The sequence below is a fragment of the Bubalus bubalis genome, chromosome 19, assembly GCF_019923935.1.
Source record: "Bubalus bubalis isolate 160015118507 breed Murrah chromosome 19, NDDB_SH_1, whole genome shotgun sequence".
In the NCBI taxonomy this organism is placed as follows: Eukaryota; Metazoa; Chordata; class Mammalia; order Artiodactyla; family Bovidae; genus Bubalus; species Bubalus bubalis.
The window spans coordinates 23,834,011-23,853,591 of record NC_059175.1 but is presented as its reverse complement, the minus strand read 5'-3'; the positions used below and the strand labels follow the sequence as shown (position 1 = coordinate 23,853,591).

General features: G+C 41.4%; 1 protein-coding gene across 1 annotated transcript; it reads left to right on the top strand.

The window, feature by feature from the left end:
• The first annotated feature begins 7,794 nt into the window (after nucleotides 1-7,794).
• Nucleotides 7,795-19,344, top strand: LOC102410582 (granzyme A). The gene is made up of 5 exons (XM_006074165.4): nucleotides 7,795-7,884; nucleotides 9,999-10,146; nucleotides 13,075-13,216; nucleotides 16,524-16,796; nucleotides 18,222-19,344. The coding sequence occupies exons 1-5, from the start codon at nucleotides 7,824-7,826 to the stop codon at nucleotides 18,372-18,374; spliced, it is 777 nt and encodes a 258-aa protein (XP_006074227.2). The 5' UTR covers nucleotides 7,795-7,823; the 3' UTR covers nucleotides 18,375-19,344.
• Nucleotides 19,345-19,581: the final 237 nt, after the last annotated feature.

Sequence of the window (19,581 nt, the reverse complement as noted above, 5' to 3'; positions counted from 1 at the left end):
AGTGGGGACAATCCACAGAGAGGGCTTCCTGGTGACTCAGTGGTAAAGAATCTGCCTGCCAACACCGGAGACACAGGTTCAATCCCTGGGTTGGGAAGATCCCCTGGAGAAGGAAATGGCAACCCATTCTAGTATTCATGCCTGGGAAATTTCACAGACAGAGGAGCCTGGCAGTCCATGGGGGTTATGAAAGGGTCAGACACAACTTAGCGACTGAATAGTAGCAATATCCACAGGGCACTGAGAGAAACAAAGACAAGATCCAGATTTTCTGCAGTTCTCCAGCCTTTGTACACTCAGACTGAGCTGGATTGACCAGCTCCCTCATTTTAGGGAGCTAGTTTTAGATATCACGGTTGTTTAGACGTTGGGCAAACATCACCATCGCTCAGGTATCACTGTCGTATATACGGCACACCGCACAGTGATTAAGAGAATGGGCTCTGGTGTCGGCCTGGATCTGCATTCCAGGAGCGCAGTCAATGAGCTCTGTCATTTAACCTCCCTAAGCATCAGTGTATAAAGAGGGTAGTTGAGAAAGCTGCAGGAAATAATCACAGTGGCAGACTTCTGCTTATATATTAGTTAAGGATAATTAGTTCTTTCTTGTAATTCAGCTATATGATAACTGCTGTTCCATCTTACTCTTTAAAAACGGTGCCAGCAACTTAGAGATGAAGCTGGCTCTCCTGGGAAAAGCATCTGGCCTGGAGAGTCTGTGACTAAACCCTTTAGGAGTCAGAGCCAAGCCTGGGGTGGATCAGCAGAGCCTGGAGCCTCTCTTAACCCGTGTTTGTCAGACAAAGACTTGGGGAGTCACCGCGCTCCAGGTCAGCTGGACCAGTCCTACACATACATGGGCAGAAATTTAGCTCATACCTGAGTGGTCTCCAGGAGGACACAGGCTGGCACAGGGGCCAAAAGCCCCTTTCATTTAGAGGTTTCAAAAACAGTAATATCGTTTACAAAGGGGATCATAGATGGACAGAAGGCATGGTTTAGGAACATGTCCTTAGATGGGGACATGTTCTATCAAGTCTCTGATCCAGTGACTCACAGACTTTGAGGGCAATGGTCAGTTCTGGGGTCAGGCAGTCTTGGGCTCAAATTCTGGCTTGTCAACTATTAGTGATGCACCTTTGGGCAAGTTATTTACCCAGCCAGGTTTCAATTTCCTCATGCATAAATTGAGAATACACAATTCCTCTTTCACAACAATAACAGCAAATGGTGCCACTCTGGAGATGTTCCTGTTTAACATCCTGGTAGAATTACCTCATTCACTCTTTTCTCAGCTTGGTTGAAATTTTTCATTTTAACAAAAGACATCCTAATGCAGCCCTTTGTTTTCATAATTAGTCAACTTATGGCACACACATATAACTTTCACTCCACACCACCATCCCCCTACATCTCACCCCCATCCCACTGCCTAGGGCACTGTGTGACCCTACCCCATCCCTTTCCAAATGTCAATTAAGAAGATAAAGAGGTCTCAGTCTCCATTTACCCTCAAACACCTTCTTCAGAGGTAACTGAATCTGATCTAATAAAGTAGCCTGGTGGCCAAAACAGAAACAATAACCAATACCCAATAATTAGTTCTATTCTCCCAAGCATCAATATGGTTTCATTCTTCAAACATTCTTACTTTAATAAGATGGGATATGTCTAACTCAAACATGGAGCTACGACTCCCTGCCCAACATCTGTGCTTTCAAGTGGTTCAATTCATGGTCATAAAAATTGTGTCTGTATTGCTTTCAATGAAGCTATAAAAAGTCAATATAGTATACATCTCTTCAAATTCACCCAGACCAAAAATAAAAAATCAGCCATCTCACAGACTATCAATTAGAAAAAAAAAAAATCTAAGTGCAAATAAAAACAAGATAAGCATTTGTTTCCCAGGTGGTGCCAGCGGTAAAGAACCCAACTGCCATTGTGGGAGATGCAAGAGACACAGGGTTTGATCCCTGAGTGGGGAAGATCCCCTGAAGAAGGGAATGGCTATGGACTCCTGTATTCTTGCCTGGAGAATTCCATGTACAGGGGAGTCTGGCGGGCTACAGTCTATGGGGTTGCAAAGAGTCCGACACGACTGAAGGGACTTAGCATGTCAAATGGAGTTTAAAGTTTTTTTTACGTTATAGCTCATTGTAACTAGCCAAACTTTTCTGCTTAGTGATACAGGATATTTGGTAAACTGGCGAAGTTCAACAATACATCTCCTTATGAATGGCAAGAATATACTAAAAGGTCACTCTTCTGTCAAAGGTTCAAATAATACAGAAAGCAGAGGAAAACCATCAAAGTCTCTGTTTTTTTAATGTTCAAAAGTATAAAGAATAATATATGAATCTCTATATATCTATCACCCAGTCCCCATCACCAGTTAATTATCAAATGTTGCCAATTCAAAAACCTTTGAAAGGTAAATTTATACCATCTTATATGTCATCTAAAGTATGCATTTTCACAAAAAATAAAATAGGCACCTGGTTGTTTTAGGGCAGCTGAAAGACTGAATTAAATCTCAGAGAAGGAGAGGAAGGCACTACACGTGCTCTGGTGAAAAGTAAACCTATGAAGTGTGTTGCCTTGAGCTAAATCCCTGGTCTCCAAGTGATTAGAGAGGCCGGGGAGGAGCGTTATAAAGTCCTAACCCTCTTTGTTCCTGGGAAACAGGTCTCAGGCAGCTTCAGCCCAGCCAATCTCTGACTCACTGGCAGCAGACCCTCCTCCTCCTGACTCCATCCATTCCCCACGCCAGTCTCAATAAAGAAGAAACCAGTCTCCAGGCGGCATCTGGCCAGGAGTGTGATCTGGAGATGATTCCAGGTTAGCCCAGGAGGTCCAGCAACATTGCTGAGTGCCCTCTATGTGCCAGGTAACACTTCACCGCAGCACTTTTCTGTCCTGACTGCCGCTTTATAATCACCTGGGAAACTTTGGGGGAAATACCTGGGATCACCCCAGACTAAGTATCTCAGCCAGAACCGTTACTTCACAGCAGTCCTTCCAACAGTTCAATGAGCTAGGGACCTCTGAGCTCAGAAAGGATGTAGATGTTAAATGGCAGAACTGGGATTTAAAGGCAGGGCTCTCTTGTTTCCAAACCCTGCTGTCCTCACTGACCACAGCACTGAACATCAGTGTTTCTAAGTCTTTCTTTAGGCCATAAGATCCATTCAGGCAGTAATTCCCAGATCTAGCTCATGGCAGGTACTTTATAGGTATCTTAAATTGCATGAATAACTAAATGGATATTTCATGTTCTAGAAATTGAATAAGAGTTGTATGTCCACGTAATCCAGATCAGTGAAGGAGGGAGAGATAAACTGGGAGATTTATCTATACACACTACTATATATATACAATAGATAACTAATAAAGACCTACTGTCTAGCACAGGGAGCCCTACTCAATACTCTGTAATGGCCTATATGGGAAAAGAATCAAAAAGAGTGTGGGTGTGTAACAGATTCACTTTGCTGTACACCTAAAACTAACCACACTGTAAATCAACTACACTCCAATAAAAATTTTAATCAACTATACTTCAGTTTAACAAATGTAAAAAATGAACTTCTTTTTTTAACAAATGTAAAAAATGAACAAACAAATAAATAAATTAGAATAGAAAAAAGAAAGGAAAGAAAACTGCCAAATGAGGGACTTTCTCAAAAAGTTAAACACAGATTACCATACAACTATGCAATTTCACTCCTAGGTATATACCCAAATGCAAGGATTCAAACAGATACTTGTACATCAGTGTTCATTGTAGCAGTATGCACAATAGCCAAAAGATGGAGACAACCCAAACGTTTATCAGCAGTGAGTGTGTATGGGCTCACGCTTTCAGTTGAGTCTGACTCTTTGGAATCAAGTGGACTGTGGTCCACTAGGGTTCTCTACCCATGGAATTTTCCAAGAAAGAATACTGGAGTGGGTTGAAATTTCCTACTACAGGAGATTGTCCCGACCCAGGGATTGAACCTGCAGATCCTGCATTGGCAGCAGATGCTTTACCACTGCACCACCCAGGAAGCCTGACCATCAACAGGTGAATGGATAAACAATATGTAGCATATACGTATTCAGCCATAACAAAGAATGAAATTCTGATATTTACTACAACTGAACTAATCTTAAAGACATCATGCTAAGTGAAATAAGCCAAATAAAAGGACAAATATTGTATAATTCCCCTTACATGAAATATCTAGGATAGGCAATTTAATAGAGACAGAAAGTAGATTAGTTTCTGGAGGCTGGAAGGAGAAGAAATAGGGAGTTAGTACTTAATGATTACAGTTTCTATTAAAGGTGACCAAAAAGGTTTGGAAATAGATACTGGTAATAGGTTCACAACAGTGTGAATATAATTAATGCCACTGAATTGTCATTTCAGATGGTTAAAATGGCAAATTCTATGGTGTATATATATTGGTTTTATATATATGTGTATATATATACATATATATATAACCACAATTTTAAAAATTAATAGTTGTATATTAAAAACCATTGAATTGTAATATTTTAAGTGGGTGAATTGCATGATATATAAACTGTATCTAAATAAAGTGACTTTAAAAAAGAAACAAAGTGAAGGGGGCTTGTCCCTGTGGTCACAGTAGATACAGCAACTGTGAGGTGGTGAGTGGTCCAGTAGGGTGACATGACACGCAAAGCTGACGGTTGGGGAAGCAGGGGGAGGAAAATAATCTGTAGCTTGATTACCTAGAAAACCTACCACACAGAAACCTCTGACCCTAGACCACATCTAAATGACCGAATTACAACTAGAAAGATTTGGTGGGAACCTCATAAAAGACTCTTCTCACCCTAAGAGTTCCCTCAAGGTTCACTCTAAGTCCAAAGTTCAAATGATCGAATAAGTTACAATTACCCTCTTGCACCTGTCCCACTTCAGGGAAATCCCACTCCCACACGTGTCCCGTACTGGGAGGCAAAGGACAGGCTACCCAGATCCCACGCCATAGGGTAGGAGAAGCAAAGGCGCCCACTTATCGCCACCAGTGGGGTCCCCAGTGTTTCAGATCAGTGAGTCTCAGGCAACTCTAAATCCTACTTTGTGGATCTAATTTGTAAGGCCACTCCCAACTCCTAGCGCCACTCCCAACTGTCAGCTTGTGTTTCCAGAGGCAGAAGTTATGTGCTACCACTTTCTTAGAGATGAGAATACTTGAGAAGGGGGTAGCAGGTGGTGTGGAAAGAGAGGAAAGGAATGTTGAGGAGAAGCATCAATACAAGGGTGAATGGCTGGACTGGAAACTTGGTATCAAGCACAACTGATTGCTCAGACTCTCTTCCAAGAACCATAAGAATTAGTGCTTCAGAGAATACTTATCCATTAGATTCCATCTCGTACTAATAAATAGATTTCCTTAAAAGACTTGAAATCTCCTGCACTTCTGCATCGTGCCCTAGATCTCAGCAGCAGCAGTGGATTCCAGTGGTAGGAGGCAAAAGCTGTGTCATGCAGGCATGAAGCAAGGTGTTTTCAGGTGGTGCCTGATGTGGTACAAGGCCATGCAGAATTGGTCTCCACAGAGTAAGCTGAGAAGAATAAGTGGCCAAGGTTCATGGATTACATGAGGTCAAGGGGATCTGTGGAGACACACAAGAATTGTCTAATATGGCAATATTTTTGTGATCACTTTCCATGTTATTAATATTTAATTTTTGCACAGAATGGTTGTACAGATTAATTAGAGCCAACATACTCTAATTAGAGCCTGCTGCTAAGTCGCTTCAGTCGTGTCCAACTCTGTGCGACCCCATAGACGGCAGCCCACCAGGCTCCCCCATCCCTGGGATTCTCCAGGCAAGAACACTGGAGTGGGTTGCCATTTCCTTCTCCAATGCATAAAAGTGAAAAGTGAAGTCGCTCAGTTGTGTCTGACTCTTAGCGACCCCATGGACTGCAGCCTACTACACTCCTCCGTCCATGGGATTTTCCAGGCAAGAGTACTGGAGTGGGGTGCCATTGCCTTCTCCAAATTAGAGCCTACATACTCTAATTAGAGCCAACATACAATATATGTCAAATAATGCTCCCCACCTACTCAAGGATGCTCACATGCTAATCCCTAAAGCCTGGGAATGTGAGTTTACAAAGCAAAGGGGAATTGAGGTTTTCGATAAAATTAACATTGCTAATCAATCCACCTTAAAATAGGGAGATTATCTGAGTGGGCCCAATGTAATCACGTGCTTGCTGGCTCAGTCGCTAAGTTGTGTCTGATCCTTTGTGACCCCATGGACTGTAGCCCACTAGGCTCCTCTGTCCATGGATTTCCCAGGCAAGAATACTGGAACAGGTTGCCATTTCCTTCTCCAGGGGATCTTCCTTACCCAGGAAATCAAACCCACATCTCCTGCATTGCAGGCAGATTCTTTACCACTAAGCCACTTGGGAAGCCCAGGGTAATCACAGGGGTCCTTAAAAGTGGAAGCAGAGGCAGAAGAAGACTCAGTGTCAGAGTGATGCAATGTGAGAAAGACTCCACCAACCACTGATGGCTTTGAAGCTGGAAGCGGGCCACAAGCCAAGGAATGCAAGCAACCTCTTGAAACTGAAGAAGGCAGAGAAATGGATTTTCTTAGAGCGTCCAAAAAAGAACGCAGTCCTGTTGACACCTTAGCCCAGGGAGAGCCACATCAGACTTATGACCTACAGAACTATAAAATAATAAATGTCTATTGTTTTAAGTCACTAAGTTTGTGGTAATTTGTTACAGCAACAATGAGAAACTAATACATCTCCACAATTTTTTAAAGTATGACTTGTTGGGTCAAAGATCATGCAAAATTTAGTAATGCCTTTATATGTATTGCATTCCAGGAAGATAGTAGTGGTTTTAAATGCCATCAACAAAGAGAATTTCCAAAACCAGAGAGTATTTTTGCTTTCTAATTTTTAGTAATTGACAGGCAAAATTTGTACCTAAATATTTTAAATTCATTCTTATTATTGATTACTTATGATATGTGTTTATTGATTCCTCCATAGATTAGGAATATAGCAGCCATTTTTATTTCTTCTTTTGTAAACTACTTGTTCAAATTCTCTGAGCATTTTCCTTTCTAGGTATTCATCTTTTCTTAGTGCTTTATAAAAATAGGCATTTGTGTCACATAGGTTGAAATGTTTGTAATTTGGCTTTATGCTTGATGTGTCAAGGCACAGAAGGTTCAACTTTTATATCATAAATCAAACTTTTACAGTTTCTGCCTTTGATGTCATATCTCAAAATCTCTTTCTCCTTTCTACATGTACAAATATTCATCTGTATCTTCACTTAGTGCTTTTATAGCTGAACAGTGTGCATTAAGAATATAACTCAGTTTCCCCTCAATGATTACCCAGCAATCTCAACAACAAAAGGATCAACTTACCCACCAGAGTAAGTTTAAAGATGCTATTTCAAAACAATTGCTGATATAAACTTTAATTCTCAGCTTTTTAAAATAAACTTATATTTGAAAGTGAAAAAGTTGCCCCAAAATAGCAATTTTCTGTTTAATGTTCTCAATTTGTGTATCACAGTCTCATGGATTCACATTTACCCTTTAAGGTAGGAAAGGTCTAACCCTGAAAGAAATGTGGAACAAGTAAGTAACCACACCATCTCTAAAATAAAGTTATGTTTTCCAGTTATAAAACACCAAAGTCTTTAGCCACAAAGCAGAGAAAGAAAAAAAGAAAAAACCCACATCCTTTGTGTTTCATTATATATTACTATCAGTACCTGAAACTAAATACTCCCCATATGTGAATAACAGGAGCCATGAATATTCCTTTTCCTTTCTCTTTTCCTCCTGCCATTTGTCTCCTTCTAATTCCTGGAGGTAAGACATATTTTCATATGCTTTTCAGTTTTACTTATAAGAAAATGGAAATTTATATTGGTTTACTTTTTGTTCAATATTGTGTAAAAGTAAAAAAGAAATCATAACTTAATTTCTAATACTATTTCATGTTACCTTTAGTCTTTGCTATTGAAATGGCATATTGCTTTTTAAAATGAAAACATAACCTATTGTGTTTACAGCAAAAATATAAAAGCATAACTATATCTGGAGGGTCTCACAATTCAGGCCAGATCCATAGAGCAAAACTGGCTAGTGAAAAGCCAACAAAGCCATTAAACTTGGAATGGATAGATTATTTATCAACTGGAGAGCTTAGTTACCCTCTGTCTGGTGGCTCAGACAGTAAAGAATCCACCTGCAGTGCAGGAGACTGGGTTCGATCCCTGGGTTGGGAAGATCCCTAGAGAAGGAAATGGCAACCCACTCCAATATTCTTGCCTGGAGAATTCCATGGACAGAGGAGCCTGGTGAACTACAATCCATGGGGTTGCGAAGAGTCAGACACAACAGAGCAACTAACACAACTCAAAACTCTCAGATAAATCTTAAAATTTTGGTTTTCAGAATGAATTATGTTTATTTCCAGTAGTGGGAATGGTAAAGCAATAAATCAATGTAAAATAATCCAATGAACTATATATATATGTGTGTCAACATTTAATAAAACTTACAGTTAAGTATATTCTAAGTGTTTGACATACACTCTTCTTATGTATTATTGTTATCAGCCCAATTTACATACAAGGAAACTAAGGCACAAAGAGGTTAAGACAATTTACTAAAGTCATCAGCTAGTAAGTAGTAGGTCTGGGATTTGAACCCAGAGTTCATGTTCTTAACCACACATTATGATATCTTATAGCTCAGTGATACCTTCAGAGCTGGGATTCTTAATGTGGGATCCATGAGCTCCTTCAAGGGCATGAATGGGCACTAAGAAGTCTGTGACTCTCCCAAAGTGAAAGAAAGAAAGTGAAGTGAAGTTGCTCAGTTGTGTCCAACTCTTTGCGACCTCATGGACTGTAGCCTACCAGGCTCCTCCATCCATGGGATTCCCCAGGCAAGAATATTTGAGTGGGGTGCCATTTCCTTCTCCAGGGGATCTTTCCGACCCAGGGATCGAACCCAGGTCTCCCACATTGCAGGCAGAGGCTTTAACCTCTGAGCTACCAGGGAAGCCCATGACTCTCCCAAAACTGTATGCAAATATTTTCACGCATATGTGTGTCTGTACTTTATTCAGATTCTCAAATGGCTCTACATTTCAAAAATAACAAAGGTACTTCAGACAAACAGCTCTTCACAATGGATAGAGTATATTTTTTTTCATGATGAGAAACTAGATTAGAAGACTGCTTTACTATTTATTAGTTGTGTGAACTTGGGCAAGGTAATTGCTCTGTCTAAACTTTATGTTCCTTATCTCTGCATGGGAATAATAACACCCACCTTGCATTGCAGCAAACATCAGAACCAGAGTCTGAAACTTACCAGTGCCTGGTAAATCACAGATGCTTTCACTATTATTGCTACTATAGCTGTTCTTCTTTCTTCAAATTTAATACAATTTACCAAACCATCATTCCCAACAATAATCTCATCATGGAACACTGAGATTTTTAAGGTCAATAACAGAGTGTCCAACCCCGAACTGAGACAACGAAACCTGTAGTAGGAAGTGAACCGCTGAGAAATGGCAGAAAAAGGAGAATCAGGTTTCTCCCCCATCTGCTCTTACTGTATGATATTGGATAAGTCTTTAATCTTTTTGCTTTTTGAGCGTTAATAAAAGAGATTCTATTGCCTGACAGTTTCTGCCTCCCAGGGATAGGAAGGAGATGGATACTAGGTTAAAGGTGATCTGAATTCTTGAGGAAGAGAAGTAGTATTTAAATTCAAGATACTATTATCCAAAGCTATCATGGAAAATTGTAAAAACTCCGAACCACGTGGACCACTTTGATCTTCTCTCCCTGGACACAAAGTGCATGTCTAAGCACTCGTTCTGGATCTGTTCATTATTATCAGAACTTTCTCAGGGGGACACATAACTCGGTAAGACAGGTTTTCACTTTGGATCACTCTTACAGTTTTTCCAGTATCCTGCGAGGGAATTATAGGAGGAAATGAAGTGGCCCCTCACGCAAGACGCTACATGGCTCTAATCAAAGGGCTGAAACTCTGTGCAGGGGCTTTGATCAAAGAAAACTGGGTGTTGACAGCCGCTCACTGTGACCTGTAAGTAATTCTGAGCTCTTCTCACTCCCAGACAGTCGGGGGCAGGGCGGGGGGGGTGGTGCAGCTCGGGGGCAGAGGCTGTCAGATGACTCTGAAGTCCAAAACCCAAACTAGGTAGGGATGGAGAAGAAAGTGTGCAAGTACATTCAGTGTTATGTGCTATTATTATGTTTATCTCTATAAGCAAAGGCCAGATCCTGTAGAATAAAATTGAAGTGTATGACTATTTTCTCATAGTATTTTTTTAACTATAAATAGCAATATTATTAACATTTTGAAAATCAAAATGGTGGAAAACAGCACTCCTAATCTTAACAACTTCACATAATCACTGTTACTATTTTGCTATATTTTATTTCAGGCTTTTTTCACAAATGTATTTTACATAGTCGAGCAAGTTAAGTGTTCTCTATGATTACAAGTGACTTACTTACTGTGACCTAGTTAGTCTTATCCCATGTTGCTCAATATTAGATTGAACCATATATTACTGATATTTAACTGCTTCACTTTCCAAAACAGTCATTTCCTATGGTTCAAACTAATTTTTCCCTAATTATGATTTGAACGTCAGAATAATGTTTATCACCTGGATATGCTGCTGCTTTCTTCATCAGTACGTGTTGTTGGTAACTGGCACCTACTATTTCCCTGCTCACTTTAGCATAAATTGCATGAATAAAAGAAAAGACTTAAAAACTAGCCCCCCACAAAGAAGATCCAAGGAGATCTGCACTCTATTTGTTAAACGAGAATTTATCAAGGGAACTTCAGCACAGTGTACACTGTAAAGATCACCATTGGCTTGATTAATGGGCCCACTCAGTGCAAAGTCTGTCCCGCAAATCAGGAAAAGCTTGTGTCCATCCCTCCCAGATTAGCTATCATTAGGTTCACAAACTAGACTTGGGGGCTAGCAGTTTATTTCCTTCTGTGTGTGTGTTTAGATTCAGTTCAGTTCAGTTCAGTCACTCAGTCGTGTCTGACTCTTTGTGACCCCATGAACTGCAGCACACCAGGCCTCCCTGTCCATCACCAACTCCTGGAGTTCACCCAAACTCACGTCCATCGAGTCGGTGATGCCATCCAGCCATCTCATCCTCTGTCGTCCCCTTCTCCTCCTGCCCCCAATCCTTCCCAGCATCAGTCTTTTCTAATGAGTCAACTCTTCGCATCAGGTGGCCAAAGTACTGGAGTTTCAGCTTCAGCATCATTCCCTCCAAAGAAATCCCAGGGCTGATCTCCTTTAGGATGGACTGGTTGGATCTCCTTGCAGTCCAAGGGACTCTCAAGAGTCTTCTCCAACACCACAGTTCAAAAGCATCAATTCTTCGGTGCTCAGCTTTCTTCACAGTCCAACTCTCACATCCATACATGACCACAGGAAAAACCTTTGTTGGCAAAGTAATGTCTCTGCTTTTGAATATTCTATCTAGGTTGGTCATAACTTTCCTTCCAAGGAGTAAGTGTCTTTTAATTTCATGGCTGCAATCACCATCTGCAGTGATTTTGGAGCCCCAAAAAATAAAGTCTGACACTGTTTCCACTGTTTCCCCATCTATTTCCCATGAAGTGATGGGACCAAATGCCGTGATCTTACTTTTCTGAATGTTGAGCTTTAAGCCAACTTTTTCACTCTCCACTTTCACTTTCATCAAGAGGCTTTTTAGTTCCTCTTCATGTTCTGCCATAAGGGTGGTGTCATCTGCATATCTGAGGTTATTGATATTTCTCCCAGCAATCTTGATTCCAGCTTGTGCTTCTTCCAGCCCAGCGTTTCTCATGATGAACTCTGCATAGAAGTTAAATAAGCAGGGTGATAATATACAGCCTCCTTTTCCTATTTGGAACCAGTCTGTTGTTCCATGTCCAGTTCTAACTGTTGCTTCCTGACCTTCATACAGGTTCCTCAAGAGGCAGGTCAGGTGATCTGGTATTCCCATCTCTTTCAGAATCTTCCACAGTTTATTGTGATCCACACAGTCAAAGGCTTTGGCATAGTCAGTAAAGCAGAAATAGATGTTTTTCTGGAGCTCTCTTGCTTTTTCGATGATGCAGTGGATGTTGGCAATTTGATCTCTGGCTCCTCTGCCTTTTCTAAAACCAGCTTGAAGTTTTGTTTTTTGCTTTAGCTCTTTATTTGGCTGCATGGCATCTTTGCTGCATTAAAGAGTGTCTTTCACTGTGGCACGCAGACTCTCTAGTTGTGGCATATGGGCTCAGTAGTTGCAGGGCACAGGCTTAGTTGCTCCGAGGCATGTGGGATCTTAGTTTCCCAACTAGGGATCGAACCTGCATCTCCTGTTCTGCAAGACAGATTCTTAGCCACTGGACAACCAGGGAAGTCCCCTAGATTCAGCTTTAAAATTTCACTATTATGTCAAGATTCATTTCTTCAGTTCTACATATTCAGTTCTGGGCTCTTTTCCATCTTTGTCATCTTTGAGGACAAGCAAGTTACACTATCTCCCACAAAGAAATAAACCTGCTACTTCTGCTCTCATTCTTTGGTTTACTCTCTAGTTCTTGGGTTGAGTTTCTTCCATTAGGTGTTGATTCCACAAATCCAAGGCAGATGGAGAAACTGGCAGCTCTTCTTTCCACAGCGGCCCATGTGGTCAGCACCCAAGCACACCTCTTCCAGGCGTTGCCAACCCAATGCTCCTGCTCCTGCCAAAAAGCCTGGGATTCCCCTCCTGTTGCTTCTTCCCTGAAAAGACCTGAAGTTGAAGCATCTAAGATAACACATGTCATAGGAGTTTTAGGTAAAACACCTAAAGAAAAAAGCCTCATAAATGCCCCCTAACTTGCTGTGCTTATTTATATATAGAAAACCATCTAAAAGAACTGATCGGATTTAATAAATTAAATTCATACTTAATTTCATCTGTTCTGTCACATAAATTATATCATCCTTGTTTTTTCCAGGAAGGGCAATCCTCAAGTTATTCTTGGGGCCCACTCTACATCCCATAAAGAGAAACTTGACCAAGTATTTTCCATTAAAAAGGCAATTCCCTACCCATGCTTTGATCCACAGACATTTGAAGGGGATCTTCAACTACTTCAGGTAAACATGGTTTTTTTTTTTCAATAACAATTTTGAAATTGCGAAATTTTGAAATTTGGCCAGTTTAACCTGAAACCAGTTTTACACACCGGCCACAGAGCCAAGACTGGCTAATGCCAGGATGTAGGGGTAAGAAGCACAGCGGGGACCCAACATAATTACACAAATGTTCACCTTCTTGGAAGTCAGTTCAATTTAACAAATATTGACAAAAGTCCTACTGTGGTAAGACCTGTCAATCCAAAGTGATAATGCCACCAGCAACTCAATTACAGTCAAACCAAGTTGCACTTGTTGACTCTTGCTCAGCAAGGGCGACTGTACACCATTAGGAATCATGGAGTGGCTTGTAAGAGTGTTAGATGGGACTTATCCCAGGATTTGGGCTCATGTCAGATGAGAAGGAGTATTCTAGGAAGTAGGCGTTTGCTCTGAACTGACTATTGTCAGTAAGTGGGGTAATTCTATGATGGAGCATCTCAGTGAATCTTACTTACCTAGGAGGCTAAATCTGTGATTGATAAGAAGCAGCGGCCACTCATTTTAGCCAATAGGGGGCATTTGGTCATTTTTGTGGTAGGCACAATGACCTTACTTTTGCCTGTACTCAAACATGACCGCAAAGTGGCCTGGAGTCTTGCTCCTTTCTTTAGGCTCACCTTGTCTGATATTAAAAGCAAAAGTATTAGTTGCTCAGCCGTGTTCAATTCTTATGATTCTTGTGACCCCGTGTAGTGTAGCCCACCAGGCTTCTCTGTCCACGGAATTCTCCAGACAAGAATCCTGGATTCCCATTCCCTTCTTCAAGGGATCTTCCCAACCCAGGGATCAAATCCAGGTCTTTTGCATTGCAGGCAGATTCTTTACTGTCTGAGCCACCAGGGAAGTCCTATCTGATATTGGTGGTCTATAAAAGTGTTCATGATCAGTAGGAAAAGTTGTGGCCCAGCTGTAAGTGCCAGTAAGATTTTCTCTCTTCATAAGATAAACAGATGCTGTTCTCAAAGTGTTCACAGTTTCTAGTGAGAGAGACAGACAAATACATCAACAGTTCTGATCTGGCTGTATGTGACTCATCAGTGATAGAGGATGAGTAAGAAGGGGGCTCTGAGGGAACACGGGCCATGTCCAGGCAGTCAGGGAAGCTTTCTTAAAGAAGGTACAGGAGTCAGGAGGCAAAAAAGAGGAAAGGGCCTTCCAGGCAGGAAGTATAAGAGGAGTCTTTAATGGAAAATGCATTTGGAGGAAGAGGGAAGAAAGGGAAGTTATCATGAAATTTAAGAAAGAGGGAACCCAGACATTGTAAACCATGGGAAGAAGTTTGAACTTTATGGGGAAGGAAATGGGAAAGTATTTTAAGCAGGGCAGTGACATGATCAGACTTGTTTTTAGGAGGATTACCTGACTGCTATGCAGAAAGTATGATAGAAGAGGCAGAATTGGGCAGAGTGTGCAATTTACACTCTTCCAAAGGGGGTTGAGGAGAAATTTCCCCAGCAAGACTTAAGAGGAAGCTCAAGGAATCCACACATTCCCATATCAGGAGTAAAGAGAGGACCTAGAGCTTTGTATGCTTATGGCAAACTCCCCACACTCCCTGCCCCCCGTACTTATCAGTGACCCTCACACTTTCTGCCTTGAGACTCTGGGCCCTACCCCTCTCTCAGGTCTCCTCTCCTCCCTGATACTCTAATTTGCTCCCATCCTGTTTCCTGCACTGGGCAACGTAACTCCCTCCCCTGCCCAGTAGAGGGCGCTACCTGGCCTGCTGCCCTCCTGCCTTTTTCTCCACCGCAGGGCATTTCTGATATATTAAATACTTTAGATTGTTTGTCTCCCTCAGTGCGATGTCAACCTCAAAGAACAGATATTTTTATCTTTTTATGTCTCCCCTATACCAGGGAGTATAGTGCCTAGTACACGGTAGACCTTCCATAAGCATTTCTAAATAATTTTGGATAAGGCATGGAATTAAGCCAGACAGTGGCAAACCCATCAAGGGAAAAGATTCTGAACTCAGGTTTCAAGAAAGTGGTAGCAGTGGTCAAGTCTCCTTTAGGACTTAAATATCTTTACAAAAGTGTGCGGTGAGTAAAGGGTGCGAAGAAGAGTCAGGAAACCCCCTCTCGCCTCTGACACTGTGGCCAAAAAGGTGAGGTTGCTGGAGAAATCTTAAAGAGGGTGTCAGGACCTCTCCATGGTTAACCTTCCAGTGTGAAAACCTACTGATGTGCCCGTTGCTGGTCTGTGTGCCTGACCCCAGGAGTGCTGTCTACAAGTATATGCATCCTGACTCCAATTCTGATCCATTCATTCAGACCTGAAGTCCTTTCTGGGGGTTCTGCTGCCTCCTTGTCAATCCAACCAGATAACAAGCATGAAGACTTGTGAGAGTGTGAGCAGGACAGAAAGACAGGTGTTGCACATGGGCATTTGAAGTTCTATGGAAAGAGTTTAAGCGGTGGCCATTTCTTTTTCTAAATTCTAATGGGGCGGGGGGGCACATCATCGACTCAGAGGGGCACTGAGGAAGTGGGGACTGTCTAATGTCAGGAAGTGGGGCCTGAAAGCAATGCAATGATAGGAGTGTGGCAGTGGCCTCTGCTGCTGTGCTCCTGCGTTTTTAGAAGGTCTGCAATACTAGGACTCCCTACCACTTGAGGCAAGAAGAAAAGAACTAGAAATATCTTCCTCTACTCTCTTCTCAACTTCTATCACTCTCCCGACTCCCCTGACCTTGAATTTTCAGAAGAAAAAGAGAGAAAGCAAGGTAGTGAGGCGAGAAGAGGGCTTGGCGAATGAAAGAAAAGGGCAAAGTGTGCGTGACCCTCGAAGGCAGTGCAAGTGGTTTGTGCTTGCTCAGAAGAGGGGAAGTCACGTTTCCACTGAAGTGGAAAATGACACTGACCCCTTTCCCACCCTGCCCCACTGCACCTGGAGCTCTGGTTTCCTTTCATTGGTCTTAATATCAGTCAGTTCACAAACTTAAGATCATCTGAATAAAATAATGATTGAGCTCTCCAACACAGCTTTTCTGCCACAGAACTGTCAGCCACCACCAATAAAATTTCATCATTGATGGGTCAACTGAAGTTTACTAGACTATCCTAGCAAAACATGCCTGAAAAGGTGTGCTGTGACTTTAAAAAACCAATAACTGATGGTCAATTCGGTTGGAACATGTTTTGATTTATATTCTTCATAAGAACATGCTAAAGAAGCAAGTTATCTATTTAAGTCAGAGCTGTTTTCTGGGTTTGGTTATTGTTGTCCTTGCCTTAAACTGCATCTTCTGTCTCTTTTCTAGCTGGAAGGTAAAGCAATTATGACCAAAGCTGTAGGAATACTTCAGCTACCAAGAACAGAAGATGATGTCAAACCCCACACCAAGTGTCATGTGGCAGGATGGGGAAGCACCAAAAAAGACGCATGTCAAATGTCTAATGCCTTGAGAGAAGCCAACGTTACAGTGATAGATAGGAAAATATGCAATGATGCCCAGCACTATAATTTTAATCCAGTTATTGATCTCAGTATGATCTGTGCTGGTGGTAGAAAAGGTGAAGATGATTCATGTGAAGTAAGTAGATTAAAATTTTAACCATTTTGGGCAATGGGAAATCAGGTTAAATAGCATGCCTACGAAGAACAAGGTGGACTGTTGTTAGTGAAACCTACCATCCAGGGAAACTCCTCTCATTACCAATGATCAGGATCGTATTTAACCACCACTTATGGTGCTGTGAGCTTCCCTGCTGGCTCAGATGGTAAAGAATCCGCCTGCAATGCAGGAGACCTGGGTTTGATCCCTAGATTAGGAAGATCCCCTGAGGGAGGGCATGACAACCCACTCCAGTATTCTTGCCTGGAGAATCCCCATGGACAGAGGAGCCTGGCAGGCTACAGTCCATGGGGTTGCAAAGAGTTAGACACAATTAAGCAACTGAGCGTAGCACAGCACATGGATTCTGTCCCGCTGATCATGACAGCTGGCATTTATCAGATGCCAAGAACTATACTAAGTTGTATACTCTATGCCAGTTGATCCCCAAATAACCCCATGGGATAGACACTATTATTATCAATCCTATTATATAGATGGGGCTTCCCTGGTGGCAAAGTGGTAAAGAATCCTCCTGCCTTGGGTCAGGAAGATTCCCTGGAGGAGGGCAAGGCAACTCATTCCACTATCTTTGCCTGGGAAATCCCATGGACAGAGGAGCCTGACAAGCTACAGTCTATGGGATCGAAAAAATGTCAGACACAACTTAGCGACTAAACAACAAATTTTACAGGTGGGGAAATTAAGACATAGAAAGTTACTTAACTTCCCAAGTTAGATAACGGCAGTTAGTAGGGTGGACCTGGACTTGAACCCAGGCCACCTGACTCCCAACTCTTGCGTTGTTCTGCCTCTCCATGTGCCAAAAATGGGCTTAAGTAGGGTTCGGCCTTATTTAGAACTCATGTTCCGGAAGTGGTTTGCAGGGTCAGAGAGAATATGAAATGAGACCTGATGAACCCTGGAAAAGAGCCCTAAAATTTGAACTCTCACAAGTACTCCTTGGTCTGAGATGGCTTACCCTGTGTCCTTCTTTAAAACAGGATATAATTCAAATCCCATCTCATGCCTCAGGCAGTCCCAACATCCAGTCTCTTCCCCTAACATCTACTGACCAAGAAAAGGGGATATAGGGCGACTGAGGGAGACAGTTATTTTCACTGTTAAAGGCTTCCTTTGCTACTCTGTCTTTGTTTTACCGATGAAAATAAATTTTGCACATCTCCAGAATTGTCTTTTGCAAAAAGGGAAATGATTGGAAAATATTAACAGATCTGTGTAATTGATGCTGAGGGCAGACAATTAATAAGAGAGATATAAGTTAGCCTTTAAGGAAAGAGAGAAAATGTGTGAGTGAATGAGTGAATAAATGAATTGACTAAAAGGGTGATTAAATATCCTTGGAAAGCATTCCTGTCTAAATCATGTAACTTTCTGTTTCAGGGGGATTCTGGAAGTCCTCTGATATGTGATAATGTTTTCAGAGGTGTCACTTCCTTTGGCAAGTGTGGTAACCCCCAGAAGCCTGGCATCTACATCCTCCTTACCAAAAAACACCTCAACTGGATAAAGAAAACCATTGCAGGAGCCATATAACATTTCTACTTCAAAGTAGAAAATCGAAGTAACCAAGTGAAAGGGTTTTAAACTCGACCTATCCGAAGAAGCATCTTGCAGCCCTCTGAACTTCACATACAAAATGCCGCCTGTCTAAAATAAATTCAGCAATGAAAGAAATGACCTCCTGCTGTCACTCTTCCCCGATCAGCAAAGACTGAGTCATCACATGTTCTCTATCCATGGTGAGAGACGTCCCCTGAGAAAAAGTTCTCCAATTCCGTGACTTTTTGTTTTATTCAGAATTTGGACTGTCACTTTTGAGTTCATTCTTAAAAGGAAGTCAATCTCGAGAAATTTAGAATATTCTTTCTTCCAAATGAAGATCCAAAATGTTTCTGTTCTTAGAAATTCAGAGCCTGGTATTGTATTCAGTGTGAGAGTAAAGACAGAGATAAGGAGGGATTATTTGCTTCTTACTATATGCTTCTGCATTGCTCAACTTCTTACCAAAATTTTAATTATGAATACAGTGGGAAAGACTCAGTGTGTGTTTTAGATAGTGGGAAAATTTAGAATTTGAGGTTAGAGATAATTCAGGGAAACTGCATCATTTATTAATTACAAGTAGACTAAAATTACATAGATGAGTAGGCTGCAATCCAGCCAGTACTTTGGTATGTATTTTGCTTTAGCTAGACAATTTATATATGCAAGCACTAAGCTTAGTTCTATGTTATTCTTGATAGACTGTGCTATATAATAAATAAAGATGGCTTTTTTATTACCTACCATTTATAATCACATCTTTTTGTTGCACTGTTTCTCCAAAGAGCTAACTTATAAATGCTCATTCTATAATAATTCTGGCTGACTTATCCAATTTAATTCCTCAAACATTTCCTGAGGGCCCACCATGTGCCAGGCATTCTGTCCAGATTTATAAATATTAAGACGTGACCACTGCTTTCAAAATGTTTGAAGTCTAGTAGGAAGCAAGGAGAAATCCATAAGAATGAGGACATCTGCTTTGGGTTCTAAAAAACACGTAACAGAGTAAGGCTATCTACTGTGTTGAGAAGTGATGGGGGAAAGATAAACAATATTTCACACTCCTAGAAGCCATCCCAATTATCTCTCAGAGTCTACCTCCTGAGATTTGCACTCTGTTTAGACAGACCAATACAAATGTTGGATTCCTGACTAGAATGCCACAGACATCATAGCAATCTGGTGGGAAGATCAC

Bases quoted from the DNA above. Each gene is read 5' to 3' on its own strand.
- LOC102410582 (XM_006074165.4), top strand. From the start codon at position 7,824: ATGAATATTCCTTTTCCTTTCTCTTTTCCTCCTGCCATTTGTCTCCTT. The intron at 7,885-9,998 runs GTAAGACATATT...TCACTCTTACAG, and splicing joins TCTCCTTCTAATTCCTGGAG to TTTTTCCAGTATCCTGCGAG. The intron at 16,797-18,221 runs GTAAGTAGATTA...TTTCTGTTTCAG, and splicing joins GTGAAGATGATTCATGTGAA to GGGGATTCTGGAAGTCCTCT.